This window comes from Mastomys coucha, unplaced genomic scaffold, assembly GCF_008632895.1.
Source record: "Mastomys coucha isolate ucsf_1 unplaced genomic scaffold, UCSF_Mcou_1 pScaffold6, whole genome shotgun sequence".
Classification (NCBI taxonomy): domain Eukaryota; kingdom Metazoa; phylum Chordata; class Mammalia; order Rodentia; family Muridae; genus Mastomys; species Mastomys coucha.
Genome location: NW_022196912.1, coordinates 50551085 through 50567041, shown reverse-complemented (window position 1 = coordinate 50567041; position 15957 = coordinate 50551085). Strand labels below are relative to the sequence as shown.

The 15957-nt window shown below is 38.8% G+C and overlaps 1 protein-coding gene across 17 annotated transcripts in view; it reads left to right on the top strand.

Moving 5' to 3' along the window:
- The window catches only part of Hdac9 (histone deacetylase 9), an 832819-nt gene that overhangs the window by 71363 nt on the left and 745499 nt on the right, over nt 1-15957 (top strand). For 15 of the 17 annotated variants that reach the window (XM_031355577.1, XM_031355573.1, XM_031355564.1 and 12 more), the window contains exon 2: nt 11178-11294. The exons of 1 other annotated variant lie outside the window; for it this stretch is intronic. In XM_031355577.1, coding sequence (XP_031211437.1) covers nt 11273-11294 — 22 coding nt within the window. In that variant the 5' untranslated portion in view covers nt 11178-11272. Of the gene's footprint in view, nt 1-11177; nt 11295-11333; nt 15691-15957 lie in introns of those variants that run through there. One more of the 17 variants, XM_031355571.1, reaches the window with a different exon arrangement.

The window sequence follows — 15957 nt, the reverse complement described above, 5'->3', positions numbered from 1 at the left end:
TCATTGGGGAAGGGCCTGGCTGCTTGAGGTCACTGTGGCTTCCGTCTATGGTGTGGTGTGTGGTTTGTGGGCATTGGACTTTATTTTTTTGCCTTAGGGGTGTAACTGCAGGCCTAGAATGGTGGTGTTGTTACCTTAATGTTGGATGGACCACAAGTAGATAGAGCACTGAGAAAAATGACCAGCTAGTCCACCCACCAGAGACAGGCATGGGGATTTGAAAGAGAATGACCTCCATAGCTTCTTGTATTTAAAGTCTTGGCCACCAGTTGGTAGAACTGCTTGGGAAGGATTAGGTGTGGACTTGCTGGATTCTGAGTTTCACTGGGGGCAGGTTTTGATGTTTCAAAAGACTTGTACCTTTCCCAGTGCACATCCTCTGCCTTGTGCTTGGGCCTAGATTTCTAGTAAGTTCTCAGGTACTGGTTTTGCCCCATCTACCTACCAGCCAGCTGCCATGTTCCCTGTAATGGTCATGGACTCTAACCTTCTGAAATTGTAAGCCCACAAGTAAACTCTTCTGTACATTGTCTTGGTCATCGAGTGTTATCATAGTAGAAAAGTAACTAAGGTAACAGGCCTGAGGCTCTATTGAAATTCCTAAAGTGATCTGCGACAGAAGAAGAATAGTTCTTCATGGAAGGGGAATATTCTCCACATGACGGAAATAGACTACACAGTTTTCTTTAAATTTCTACAATGTGATAGCTGTTACTAGCTTACTTAAATTTTTTTTCTGTCCATTTACACTCAAGTGATTTTTTACAATGCAAGTAACATCAATGAAAGATTAAAGTGAGCGTGGTGTATTCACAAGCAAAGGATAACGCAGTATTTGCCTTTAGAATACACATTTGTCTTCTAAAAGAAAGACAGCAAGGAAAAAAGCTTGAGTAATTAGATCCTTTTGTCACTGTAGCAGAGGGAGATGATTAATCGCTGTGCTATAGAACTGCGCTCCTCAGCAGGAGGTGCCCTGTGTCACTCTTAGCTCTTAGAATGGATCTGGCTTGAAGTAAAGTACAATTTGTATACTAATGCTAATAATAGCCAATCTTTTGAGTCCCTTCCCCTTCGTGTTACTTCCTATTATTTCCGCTAATCCTCAACATGACCTGGTAAGTTAAATAATTCATGTTTAAGCAACTGAAACTCAGAGGTTAATTGACTTCCAGACCACCCTGCTAGTGAGACATTTTACAGGACCACTTACTTGGCTGTGTGGAGGTACTGTCAGATCTTCATGAGGTAAGTCCCAGCATTAAAGAGTCCTCAGACCCCCAACCCCTTAATGTACACAATATTGGAGCTTGAAAAGGAGATCTACACTGCTGTAAATTACAATGATGGATAAAGGTCCTTTGTATTTGGCTTGCTGATCATAGCCTGTGCCTCTGTACAGGAGAGTTAGGGAGTAGACCAGAGGAGCCAGATTCTTTTAAGCATGCTTCATGGGGCAGTTTTCTGCAGCAGGAGGTTATAGTGTATGAGTTACAAAGCCCTCCTGCTGTGCAGATATCAGGGGTTGTCTGTTACAAGTTCCTTCACTTCCACTGTTACTTCCTGTTCACATTCTATTTTGGACTTCTGTCCCTTATGTATTTACAGGTAGATAAAGTGCTCTCTCCCTCTCCCTCTCCCCTCCCCACCTTTCCATCTTTCTGTCTTCCTTCCTGGGCCTCTATGTCTAGCCTCTTTGACTTTACTAAAAAAATGAAAAGGGACCTGTACATCCTGCAGTTTCTGGCCCACATGAGCTCAATTTGATGTTTCTGATGGCTGATTCCTTCTTGTCCAAGGAAGGAAAGGTGCAGATACAGGACTTCAAATACCATCCAAGAAAAACTATGGAATAAAATGTTTTGATAAAATTATATTTACTATAATCGGGATTGTTGAGGATATAATTTGGGTACTGGATACCCTGGGACTAAACCTGATGCTTTAAACTCTCAGGGCTACTACAAAAGATCTATTTTTGTCAATGCAGGTACTGTAGTTGGCAGGATTTTCTTCTTCTGAAATGAAATATCCAGCAGGCCATTTCTGATTATGTTGTGTATTTTTAGATGTTACCATTGAGTTATATTTATAGTATAGACTACTGAATCCTATCTTAAATATGCAAAATATATGCATAACTAACCTCCCAAGCTGTGTTCCTTGCTCTATATTACACCCATAATGTAGCCCATGTTTAAGTTGTTCTCCAAAGTCTTGGAAAGAAGCTTAGTATTTGCTTGTCAAATGTAAGCATGGAGAGAATGTGTGGCATGTGGCCCTCTGCATACCACACTCTGTTCATAGCTAAACTTTAGGGGTAGAATTAGGAGCGCACAGGTAAGTAATAAGGCCCGTGTTCTTGCATAGATAAAACCCCAGACACCAGGGATATGGATGAGCTGAAAGGAGCTGGTCTGACTATGTTGTCCTTGTGCCAGTGATCCAGAGAACTGAGTGTGGGTTGTGGCATTAGAGAAGGTTAAATTGCAGAAGGAGGCTTTGCTGTAGCACTTGCTAGTACCAGCCTCCAAAGCTCAAAATCCCCAGATTCCCTGCTGTTCTGTTTCCCAGGACAACATAGTTCATGTCCTTTCCCTGCTAACACTGGAAGGGACAATTCTCAGTATCCCATTCTCCACTCTCATGATGATATCTGTTTTATTTGGAGGCAAAATAAAGCTTGTAAAACCTGTCTGATAGCAAAGCACGCCCCCCTCCCTTGGGGAAGGAAAAACAGTGGAGGCTGATAGGAAGGTAACACACTGAACCCTTCTAGCAATTAGAGAAACCACTTCCAATTGAAAGGCCTATGGGATGACCCTGCCTGCACAACACATTTCATGAGTAACTTTCAGCCATTGTACTTTGTCTCCTGTTGCTCATGAAGGCACTCAAGCCTCAGGGCCTGCTCTTCATGTAGATGGCCCAGATTCTAAATTTTTATTTTTCGTATATCTGATCAAATCAAGAACTGTCTTATAGTCTTTCAGAATTGTATGTTAACAAACTGAATAAACAATTTTGACCCAAATGAGATAACTCGTGGTTCATAGGGATAGAAATTTCCCATTCTTCACTTATTCATCAAGAATTTATTGTGCCCCTGCCCTGTATCATGCACTGTATCTAATACAGGCAGTTAGGAGATTAATGTGGTACAATCCCTGAATAGAAGAACAACCTCATGGCAGATACAAGTGCTGTACCTATATAGGAGGCACCATTATTGTTTTACAGGACAAAGAGTGAGGATGCAGGCGAGGAAGCTATTCACTTGAGGTGGCTGATTAAGAATTCTCATGTGGACCCATGCCATAAGAGGGAGCCTACCCTTGACACTGTCTTGAGGACCAGAAACAAGAGGCCAGATGGCTCAGATAGCTAGGATAGATCCAAACAAGATGGGAAAAAATAGTCCATGAAATAATGTCCAGTGATATTCTGCTATACTCATAAATTGGTACCTAACCCAATTGTCATCAGAGATGCTTCACCCAGCAACTGATGGAAACAGATGCAGAGACCCACAGCCAAACATTAGGAGGAGCTTGGGAAATCTTTCTGAGGAGGGAGAGGAAGGATCATGGGAGCAAGAGATGGTCAAGGACACCACAAGAAAACCACAGAATCACAAACCTTGGCTCATAGGGTCTCATGGAGACTGAACTGACAATCAGAAGGCTGTATGGATCTAACTCAGGCCTTCTGCATGTATTTTATAGTGTGTAGCTTGCTGGTTTTGTGGGACTTCTAACAGAGAGTATGGGGGCTGTTTCTGGTATTTTTGCCTGCTTTTGGGATCCTTGTCCTTTTACTAAGAGAACAAATTAAAAAAAAGAAATAACCTTAAAAATAACCTTAAAAGAAAAAAGAAACAGAATTCTCATTGTTAACATGACCTTAAAGAGTTCAATGCGAGAAGGAGATAGAAACTAGTAGTGGCCTTTGTAGAGAGAGGTGTCCAAACATGGACAGGTGAAGGATTTCTATGGGGATGATGAGGACCAACATCTCATAGCTTTAGTACCCCCCATACTGATGCTCAAACTGGTGTCCATTCTGGTTGGCTGATGACTAAGCCCCTATACTACCTAAGCATGTTGAGCTTCTGGCAGATGTACAGCATTCAGTAGTGACTGACTTCACCATCCTAGGTTCAAGAAGCAGTGGTCTAGAAATTCAAATATGCTACAGTAGTAAGGATATTTAAGTCTTTAAGTCAATTAAAAAAAAATAGTTGGGTTTCATTGTAGGAGTAATGCCAGATGGCCTGAAGACATTGGTTTTATCTGCGAGGAGAAGAAAGAGAGTGAAAAAAGGATTAGAGTTTTGAAGGAACTTGAATGTCACTTGAGGTTTTGTGTCATCAGATTTACTCATTCATTTAGCATGGAAATAAGATAGAAGACTAGACCAAAAATCCAAGTAAGAGCAGAGGATTACCTGAGCAATGAAGTAACAGTTAATATGAAAGAGAAGAGGGTGGGGATGGAAATGAAAATGAGTTCCTCTGTGTGGCTCAGGTTGGCATAAATCTCATTGTACAACCCATGCTTGCTTTCGATTTGTGATAATCTTACCTTAAACTCCCAAGAGCTGGGATTTGCACAGGTACCAATTTGCCCCGTGATAGGAAAGGTGTGTGTGTGTGTGTGTGTGTGTGTGTGTGTGTGTATGTGTGTGTGTGTGTGTGTGTGTGTGTGTGTGTGTTAATGTGGCTCCATACCTTTGTTGGTGCACATGTATGTGTGTGTACTTGTGTATAGAGTCAAGGATGTTGTTCTTGTTTGATTTCAAATGTCTTTCTTGGTTGCTGTCTACTTTATTTACTGAGGTAGGGTGTTTTGCTGAGCCTGGAGCTTACCAATTTGGAGAGAGTAGCTTGCCAGCCTCTCCCAGGGATTCCTTGTCTCCTCCAAGGATCCCAGGCAGTCTGGCCTCCCCCTTTTTCTCTGAATGCTGGGCTCTGGACTCTGGTCCTCATGCCTTTGCAGCAAGTGCTTAATCCACTGAGCTGTTTCTTTAGCAAGTGAATACTTTTAAGAGTGCCATGCTTTATCTTTCATGATCATCTTTGGGAAGTGCAGAAAACAGAAAAATGAAGTAGAATTTCAGGTTTCAATGATGGGTAATAGTAAGACTGGCATATACTTAGTTGAGTGGGGATCAAGGTCTCTTTCATAGAGAAATTAGAATGGCCATTTGGGTTCTGTGACATAAAATGATGGCTGCAGTTCTGAGTTACTTCTTTGAGCCTAGTGCCCTGGCACAGTGGGTGTACTCCACAAAGAAACTCTCTGTGCAGCTCACTTGATAATTAGAGTCAGCTTATGGAGCCTGTTGTGCAGAGGAGGCAGAAATGATGGCTCTTGTGCAAGAAGAAGGGGTTGCAGTAGAGTAGACTGGACTATACATTTGACTTGTAAATCTGGGAAAGATAAAGTAGAGATACATAGAAAAATGGTAGTGGTGGTGGTAGTAGTAGTAGCAGTAGTAGTAGTTGTTAAGGTTGAAAAAGCATTCTTTTTTTTTTTTAGTAGCATTTTTCCAAAATAGTCCCAGATGAATAAAATGAGATAGTAAAAGAAAACTGTAATATAATGCTTAGAAAAGAGCAAAAACCTGAAAGGGGTAGAGTAGTATTCAGGAAACAGGAAGTCTAGCTTCAGTCCTGGTGAAACATAACAGATTGCCATTCAGTTGGAATTTTGAATTCATTGTATCATCTTTTGTGACAGAGTTTAGTCTGTAAGGGGCTAGAAAGGTTTTTTTTTTTAACATAGGAAACCTGAAACTCAGTAGATGCCTCCTGAACCTGATGACTAGGTGGACAATCTTGACATTTAAACAGTTCTGAGGTGATGGCTGCATTTCTTTGTGAGCTGGAGAGACAGCACTTACAGTGAGAAGACAAGTCCCTCTATTACCAGTATGATCCACGAACAGACACTTGGAATTCTTTAAACTGGATTTAATAAGGGAATATCGAATTATTCAGTGTGTTCGAAAGGCTGTGAAAAGCCAGAGAGCACACCCTGAGTGTAAGTTCTTTGTGACCAACTTGCATCATTACTATTGAACATATGAGTAGATTGTTAAAAGACCCATGGGATGATCACGTGACAGGGAAGGACAGTGATGAGGGCTAGGGCAGTGGAATATATCAGTGCCCACCCTTCCCAATGGCATAAGTAAAGTGTTGCAAACATATCATGCCCTTGGGCTGTTGTCCACCTTGTGTCATTTTTTTAGGGATAAAGGAGTCATAGCAGTTTTGTTTCTATTACACATGTTAATTATCTTCAGGAGAAAACCTATGTATCTTTAGAGACTAATGTACAAATTAATCGAAACTCCTAATTGAAACTAGATATCTATCATATGTTTTGATAATGTGGATTTGTGTTCTGTTCTCTTTATTTTGGTTATCATCGCGTTTGAGGGTCAGTTTTATATTATTCACAATCCACTCTTATGATAAAAATGACAAAAATGTAAGAGAAAAACTTCCACATTCTAGTTTACTGCTCTGCAGTGCCATTGGAGAAAGAACTGTGGAAAGACTTGAGAGAAAAAAAATCCAATCCCCTTGAAAGATATTGACCGTTGAACCCTTGTAGAACTAAGCGAATAAAAGCATTCTTAATTCCATTTCCATTTTGTCTCTACATGGTGTCGATTGGAAGCTCAGTTTGTAAAGTGCTTGCCATAAGGGGTTGAATTGGGATTCCCAGCACCCATATTAAAAAACCAAACCAAACAAAGCCAAACAAAACAGAGGCACAGTGACAGAGACAGTAGCATCTATGGGGTTTATGGACAAGCCAGTCTAGCCAGGTACCCAGTCATAGCTATATACACACAAACACATACACATGCCTACACTGAATACAACAAAGGTATAGATACAACTGCTTTTGTAGCCACAAGGAGAAGGAGACATACCCAGCCTCCAAGGCAGCCACATACCATTGTAACAACCTTGTATCACTGCACAGGCAGATCAATATTCCCCGAAACAGTACAGGAGAACTCTTTAAATGACTATATTCCAGTACACGGCTCTAATTGTAGTGATAACTTCAGCTTAATGTGGCTTATTGGAAATGAAAGTGCAGTAAGTGGGAACCAACGCCTAGCAACACAGAAATGCCTTCTAGTTTTCTGTAAAACATTTAAATAATAATGCATTGGGAATGTCTCAAAATGTGTTATGATTAGGCAGTTATTTAAAAGGTTGAATGTCAAAGAGAGTTGTTTAAATTTTAAAAATGTTGACATTTCAAAGTCAGATTCTTGTTTCTCTGCCAGGTCCGCTCTGTACTCAAGTTATAAAGTCAAAACCCAATGGTTATATACTCATCACAATCAGCGTGGTACAGACAGTTGTTATGTGTGTTATAGGTGACAAATATTATCATGGTTAAGCTTTTGAGAGTTGAGCTATATTTGTAAATGGGTAAGGTATTAGTTGTACAAAGGAGCATTACAGAATGAAATATTAGGATGGGGAAACCAGCCATGGCCTTGATGTGATTAGAACTGCTTCATCTGTCATCCCTGAAGGTTTTCTGGTCCTTGGTAGTTATTACTCATTTATTTAGTTACCTTTTTTTTATTTTTCTTATGAGCTAGAGTCTTACTGTATAGCTCAGTTGGTCTTCAGTTTGTTACCTTCTTGCTTTTATCTGCCAAGCTCAAAGAATCAGCTAGGTTTAAAACATTTTCAATAATTACTTGAGAATTTTATACAACGTATTTTGATCTTGTTCACCTTGTTCCCCCCAACTCTTCCCAGACCATCTCTCATCTCCTTACCCTTCAAACTTCTCTCTCTCCCTCTCTCTTTCTCTTCCTTCTCTCTCCTCCCTGCTCTCTCCCTCTCTCCATCTTCTTTTCCCTACTTCTCTCCTTTTAAAAATAAATACTAATAAAAATAAAAAAACAAAAATAAATTGGATTTAAAAATAAATCCAATATGTGCTGCCCAAATACTCTTGGGTATAAGGCCTGCCCTGGAAAGCGGTTGATCTACCATGAGTTATGCTCTTAAGGAAAACTGACTCTTCTTCTTCCAGGAGCTATCTGTTCTTGCCTGGGTAGTAGTACTTCATAGTCACCTTTCTGCTCCATGCTTGGATTTTTGTAGGTCTTGAGCTTGCACAGTTCTTGTGTCTGCTGTCACAGCTGCTGTGAATTTGTTATTTTCAACTGCCTTGTTGTATCCAGACTGTTCCATGCAGTCATCCATTGCCTCTGGCTCTTGCAGCATTTGTCTTGCCTCTTCTGTGATGATCTTGGAGCCTCCCTATAGTTGTCTCATTTAGGTATTTGTACTCTGATGCCTTTTATTCTCTTCATATTGACCAGTTGTGAGTCTCTGTGCTAATTGCCTCCTCCTGAAAGAAAACCTTTCTCTGACAAGAGCTGAGAGATGCACTAATCTATGGGACTAGCAATAAGTTATTAAGAGTTGCCTTCATTGTGAGTTTGTTTAGCAGAATATTGCTAGTGGAATTTTCTTTAGGGCTTATGACCTATCTAGCAACAGATGCTTGGCCCTGATAATCGTGACAGGTAGGGTTCTATCTTTTGGAGTGGGCCTTAAATCTAGAAAGTGGTTACTTCCACATCAGTGCCATGATGAACCAACGGGCATATCTTGCCACCAATTGTCATTGCAGCCCACAGAGTTGTAAGAGAATAAGAATAAAAGAGGTGACTTCTATAAATAGCAGGCATAGTATCTTTCAGAAACATGATAGCTAATCAGTATCATGAGACTTTCAGGTCAATACCAATTTTATTTCTCTATGTTCTATAGCTCAAATACATGCTATTTTCAGCAATGGAGTCTTACTGTCAAAATTTGGGGGTAAACAAGAACAATGCTAATGGCTTATAGTATTTGGTGATCTATACTGGCCACCAGTTCCAAAAGAGGTATCTTGTTTCTAGTACTAGGATTTTTATTTATTAGCCTATGTTGTCTAGTAGGGGTATTGTCCCCTGTTGTAGAGTATCTGTATTTAAGTTTATTTAAAATACACACATATGCACACAGATACACACACATGATGTAGATTTATATGTATTTTCTAGGCATCTTTTACCAGTAGTAGGTTTTCATATGATGTCTTCAGATTGCCATTATTAGTTTTCCCTGCCCCTCCTCCCTGCTCTGTTCTGCACACCACAGCCCATTTAACCCCTCTATTCTGTCATATCATGACAGTACACCTCTCAACTCTAAAAAGTCCTCCCTCTCTATGGTCTAGTTTCCTATGGCTACCCCAAACAAAACACACATATACGAAGATTCAAAACTGACATCTATGTATGAGAAAACATGTAGCCTTTGCCCCTCTGGGTCTGAGTTGTTTCCTCGGGATGATTGTTTTCAGCTCCAACCCAGGCTGTCACTGTTGTTCCTAAATGTATTCATAGCATTTATGGGATGTTCCAGGCTACATTTGCTCATTTAAAACAGTCTATAAAGTTAAAGCCTAGTAAGATTTACTCCTTTATTTACTTGTATTGAATTATGAAGCAGAAATCATCTTGATGTTTTTCATCTGCAAACTGTAGTGGCGGGAAGTGGTGGTGGTGGTGGTGGTGAATAAAGGCGGAGACATAAAAATTATTTATTAGTTTAGCTCTTATAACAATAGCTCAAATACAATGATACACTATTTAAATGCAGCTTGTGACCATGAAGATCTATGCAGGTGGTGTTATTGTAGGAAGCATGGCACTGAGATCTTCTATTCAAGTGTCAATATCAGAATGGCCATTTTTCCTATATAAAAACAAAGGATTTTGCTCTGCATTTTTTATCCTTTGGTAGGGATATTACTTTCTTACTGACATAGGAATCACAAATTTATTAAATATGCTGGTAAAATGAGCACATCAGTATAACTCTTGGAAAGGATTTGCCAAATGTCCATTTTTTAATGTTATTAAGTCTTCTTCCTACTTATCAAAGCCCGAAGCGAGTGTAAAGCTGTCTACATAGGCATGCTGTTCTGCTAGGCTGCTTGAATAGCTCATTAGCATATTTCTACTTGAGATCTTTACAGCATTAGCGGTGTTCTTGGTGCTGTTATATATTTCTTCAAAGAAGTATGTATTTATATCCAGCTTTATACTTTCTTGCAAAAAATAGTAATAACACTTTCAAAATACTAATGGAAAATGAGTCTCAATAAATATGTGTGTTTTCTTGAGGTAGAGAGACAAGATTCTCAGAGCTCCAGTTTCCTCTGTCTAATTCACTGTAGGTCAGATCTATTTTAGTTAGATGCTTACTAAGTGCAGTTTAAAAGTTTATTATCTTTCTTTCTTTCTTTTCTTTTCTTCTTTTTTTTTAATTTTGACTTTCCAGTAAACAGTTAGGAAAATGTCCTTGGAATGGCTTTTTCTCTAAGTGCTTGGACGTGGGAGTGCATTCAGACGCAAAGCAGAAAGCCCCTTAAATTCCCTCTGCCGAGTCAGTCCATCCAGTTAGTGGCACTCCTAGAAAGAGTGTCTCTTACAGCTTTTAACAGGAACAAGATTGCAAAAGATTTCAAGCAGTGGAAAATGTAATGGGGATTTTTCTGGTCAGGCCTATGGCTCATGACTTATTTGTTGCTTTTTTAGGCCATTATTTTTTTTCCTCTAGCAACTGGTTCTTTTTCTACAAGTAAATATTTGACAATAAAAGCTAAAAATGCTATGTAGTGAGATATTTATATCCATAACTCCAAAAATCAATTTTCAGTTTCTATAGGAATGGAACCAGCGATGAAGTGGCAGTTTGTGAGCCATCTGTAACATGGGAAGAGCCTTTTCACTCTTCCCTCACTGCTTCCTTCTATTCCTATTGGTTCATTTTTTCTCAGAATCCATGTGCTGCAGGCAAGATGGGCATTGGCTTTCATCCCCTTTTCAGTGCTGGGGATCAAACCTAGGGCCACATATGTACTAGGCATACAAGGCAGCACTGGCCTGTTAACTCCAGTTCACATTTGCTCTTCTATTGCTAAAGAGTGAGAGAACAAAGAAGTTGATGTGACTCTCAAAAGCCCAAGTCAACTTGTAACTGAGCTGAATTCTAGAGCCAGCTCTCTGGTTTTCAGTGTGACGGACATAATCTGGATATTACACAGTGTGATCTTCTTATACTCTAGGTTTCTTCTGTGTCATCGCCACTTGAACAACCATTGTCAGCCGAGAGCAGGTCGTGACTCCACATCCTCAACCATCAGCCCTTCCGATCCCCACAATGAGCTCTCCAGTGCAGCCAGGTCAGTCCTCTTCCTTTGAGAACTGGTAACGTACTTTATTTGGAGATTATTGCTTTGTGTTGCTTTAAATCAGGCAATTGAGATAATCAAGGAACAATTTTTCATGAAGATTAAACAATAGAATAATATATTTTGAGTTTTACATTCTCTATTAACCCAGTTTATTTTCTGAGTAATTTCATTTGCATTGTTGTCTGAGCACCGGGCTTTGATTCATCTGTTTCTAAATGAGTGTTCAGATTAAATTATGTGCAGTTATAAAAAATATGATGCAAGAATTTAATTCATCCCCGTAGTCTTTCTATTTGTTTTTAAATTGTGCTGTCAGACTTGGGAGCCAATTTTTGTGTTCTATCTCTTTGACACACAGGAAGGATAGTTTCTCTCTCCACCCTTCTTTGCTGCCCCTCCTGTTTCCTATATACGTATTTAATAATAATCTCAGCACCTGTTTCCTATGAGACCAGAGTGATATGTGTGGTTTAGTAATGCTGTGATTAGAGCAGCCAACACCCATGCCTCCAGGAACAGGGTGTTGCTTTTAGAGCAAATATAATCCAAGTTTTGAGAAGATGGAGTAGGGTCAACTACCACATGTTGGTCACAAATAGATTGTAAAAGCATTTTCTGCTTTAGTCATTATAGGAGTGTTTACCTCTGTATATTCTGTGGCACAGTGATAAATTTGAGTTACCCCATTTTCTAGGTCAAAGACAATGTACTATGCTATTCAGAGCTCATAAAAGCAAACCATTTGCCAAGGCTTTCACTCTCTGGAGTGCTTGCTGCTCCCTACAGAAACTACTCTTGATTCCCACTGTCTTCTCAACCCTTCTCCATGCCTCCATTAGGCTGTGGACTGAAAATTATAGGAGAGTCTATCTTGATTGTAAAGTATGTGAAGATAATACAGAGTTTTGATCATGGCTGTGGTTTATGATTGGGGTTGTGTCACCTAGATGGACAGGTGAAGGGTTAACTAGGCCTGCATCCTTGGATAACCTGATAGTTCAGCACTCAAAGTTCAGCATGTGGTGACATCTATCAGAAAGGTTGTTTAAACAAGCCTTATATGCAGAAATTTTTCCTTCATCTATTTGTGGTTGTTTGAATAAAAATGACCCCCATAGATGCATAGGGAGTGACATTATTTGGTGGTATGGCCTTGTTGGATTAGGTGTGGCTTTGTTGGAAGGAGTACATCACTAAGGTGTGGTAGGCTTTAAGGCTTTAGGAGCTCAGGACAGGCCTACTGAATCACAGTTCACTTCTGCTGCCTGTGGATCAAGATGCAGAACTCTCAGCTCTGTCTCTAACACCATGTCTACCTGCATTCTGCCATGCTTCTTGCCATGATGGTAATGGACTAAACTTCTGAACTTCTGAGCCAGCCTCACTTAGATGTTTTTCTTTATAAGAATTGCCATGGTCATGGTGTCTTTTCACAGCAAGAACAACCCTAACTTAGATACCGCTTGAGAGGAGGCTAAGAGTTGGTGATTTGTACAAGGTCCTTTGGTAAGGATGCCATTTCTGTGTGTAGAACCAGATTTAGAATTGCAGAACTCAGTTTTTCCTCTTTTTCTTCTCTCTCTTTACCCTCAAAGAGCCTGTTGAAGTGTATTTTGTGAGTTGTATTGTTCACTACAGTTATAGGACAGGATTATTAACCTTTCTATTGAGACAAAATAATATCTCTATTATCTATTTAAATATGTGGGTATCTATTTTAATTTAAATTTAATATTTTAAAATTGAAAAGTTAAAAAAGGCACTTAATTTAGAGCCACCATAGTAAAATATAGTTTTTTCTTATAGTAATATTTGGCAATTAGAGTAAACATACCCTGCTTCACAGAATATTGATTTTATAATACTGATTTTTATAATATAAAAATATTATTTGAGGCTGTTATTTTAATGCAAAAGCTCTTGCCCATTATGGTAATTGTTCAATTAGGAGAAGTGAAAAAGTAGTTAATAAATAAGAAGCCAGGAGAAAATTTCATTTGATCTTAGGGCCACTAATATTTTCTTGTATATTCTTTATTTAGCACATATGTAGTTCTGCTTGACATTGTGCAAAAGTCTCAATTAACTAAGAAATATTTACAAATGAAATCAGAAATATCATCAGCATTGACTCCTATAGGTGTCATTTCCATTTATTGTGAATAGTTCACTCTTATCTGAGACCTGGGATACAAAATAAAAGGAAATGCTTTTGGTACAGTCAGTTGTCACAATGCTCTAATATTGCTCTTGCTGGTATCCTGTTGAGACACATATCACTGGTGAGACAATCATTTCAATCAGAAAATGCTTTTTAAATTCTGAACAGAGAATTGAATTGGCCTTATGCAATCATCATCTATTTATTTTGTTTTCTTCCATAAACAGCTCCCAGGCTTGTGCACAAAACAGAAAAATAGATTCACTCTGGTGCTTCCAAAATTTTTGTAATACTCTTTCAGATTATTTATATTTGTCTTGAATACCGGCCCTGTAGTACTGTGAATTCTTATTTTCCCCTGTATAGATGCTAGACCCAGAAACATTTTTCTATCCATATTCAAATACAGTTTGATATCAAAGAAAATGATTACTTTCTTGATCATGTATTCAGTCAAACAATAAGTACTGATTTTTGTATATAGCGTTTGTTGGTTTTTATTTTAATCTTGCTACCCCAATAATGTTCAAAGTTAGAATTTTGGGGATTCTTTTGTGTGCTGGGGAATATTGAGGGAAGTCTCTCTCACCATAGTTGTCAGCTGATTACTGCAGCTAAAGTATTTGTTTATCCATTCAAAACTTACTGAGTATGTACCCTTTGTCAGGGAGTATGCTATGCAGCAGGGATACAGCCTACAGAACATGCATTCTACCTATGGACAGAACCCTCTGAGGCAGAGATAGAAACGGTTGAAGTTTTGGCCCATTCAGTGCCCTATGCATTTTAATGTAAGACTAGAGAACCCATTGCTTCTGGGCAACGTCTAAATTCTGTATCTTCTATTTGGATGGCCAGCTTTCAAAGGGAAAAACTTCAGGGCTCAGTTAACTTTGTGTTCCCCCAACCAGCAGGTAAGAAATCACATGGGTCTGTGTTCAAAGTGCAGACTCCTAGACTCTTCTCTGCCAATGAGTTTTACCATAAAACTCCAGAGGGCTAGGAATTAGATGTAAGATATTGCCAAGTGCAAAATACTCTTAATTTGCCTAAATGTCCTAATGATTCTCATCTGGCAGCAAAAAAAAAAAAGGCAAGTGTCTTTTGTTAGCTAACACTATGGTAACCACATGAAGTAGCTAGTCCATTGAAACCTAGAGGAGATAGATTTTGTGAGGAAAATTCCAGGGGCTTACAGTTTTATTTGCTTTCCAGGCCATCTCAGTTTTCTGAAGTAAGAGATGGGCCAAAGAGATGCTTATAGAGTCTCTTTGGTTTTCGTTTTTGTTTTTTTGTTTTTCTTCAAAAGAAGTTTAACACAGAAGAAATTTTTCATACAACCTTCTAAAATTTAGAAAACATGTTTGAGCCAGAATTATTTTAAGGATAAAATAATTCTTAATTCTTCATCAACCCTAAAATGATCTTAGTGTGATCTTTAATTTGGACAAATATAATTTTAATGTTGTAATTTTCTAGAAAATGTATCTAAGAAGAATTTTCTAAGCACAGAGCCAATGTATATGGCACCTCAAAAACTGTGCCCTTTGGGCCTCCGCAGAAGCTTTGTGCAATAGTGTGGCTATGGCCCTCTCTACTGCAGCAGCTGATAGGACTTGTTGTCTCGCGATAAGTTGTTCCTCCCTTCCTCATCACAGTGGGCATACTTACAGCAACTATTCTACCTGCTCACAGTAAGAGAACAAGCTTATTTATCCAAGCAAAAGCGTCACAGAAGTCTTGTGAATATTGTATTCTCTTCATCTTCTCATATGCGATTCATTTATTCATTGGCAAATCTTGGGCAAAAAAAAAAAATTAGTGCAGGAATTTCCCTTCTTGTCTCTATTTTGCTAAACAGCTGTATTCCCTTATAGAAATGTAGAATAGATTTAACTAATGATCAAAAAGTTCTTTGAAATATAAATTGTTATGGAAATGCTAAGTAGCATAAACAATTTGAGGGCAAGCATTAATAAAAGCTTTGCCGCAAGCATCTTTAGGGGAACTAATAAAGGCTTCATGGTTCAATTAATACAGCACAACAGTGAGTTTTCTAGAAGCATATGGGACCCAGAAGGCCTGCCCCTGTTTTTAAAATTTACGAACTCTTTAATGATTCACCACTTTCGCTCCAGCGCGTCACCCACTGTGGTGCTGTTCGGTCATTAAGCAGGAAGCTAAAACCAGGACAAAGTTGCAAACAAATAACATAATGTTCAAGTGAGTATTTTTTTTCATTTTTTTTTACCAGTATGTTATCATAAAAATGAAAGCTAATGAAATAGAATCGTAGCACAAATGAAGTAGGTTATGGCTTCCCTAGATACACACTAAACCTTGACTTTGTAGTGAGATGCAGGTCAGGTTGTATTATACGAAGCACCAAGTAGCTAAAACATCTTCAGGCTCTTAGCCAGTTATTTATTTCAAATAGTATTCAAGAAATCTTCCAAGATAGCAAAATAGATTGGTCTGTTGAAGATTTTT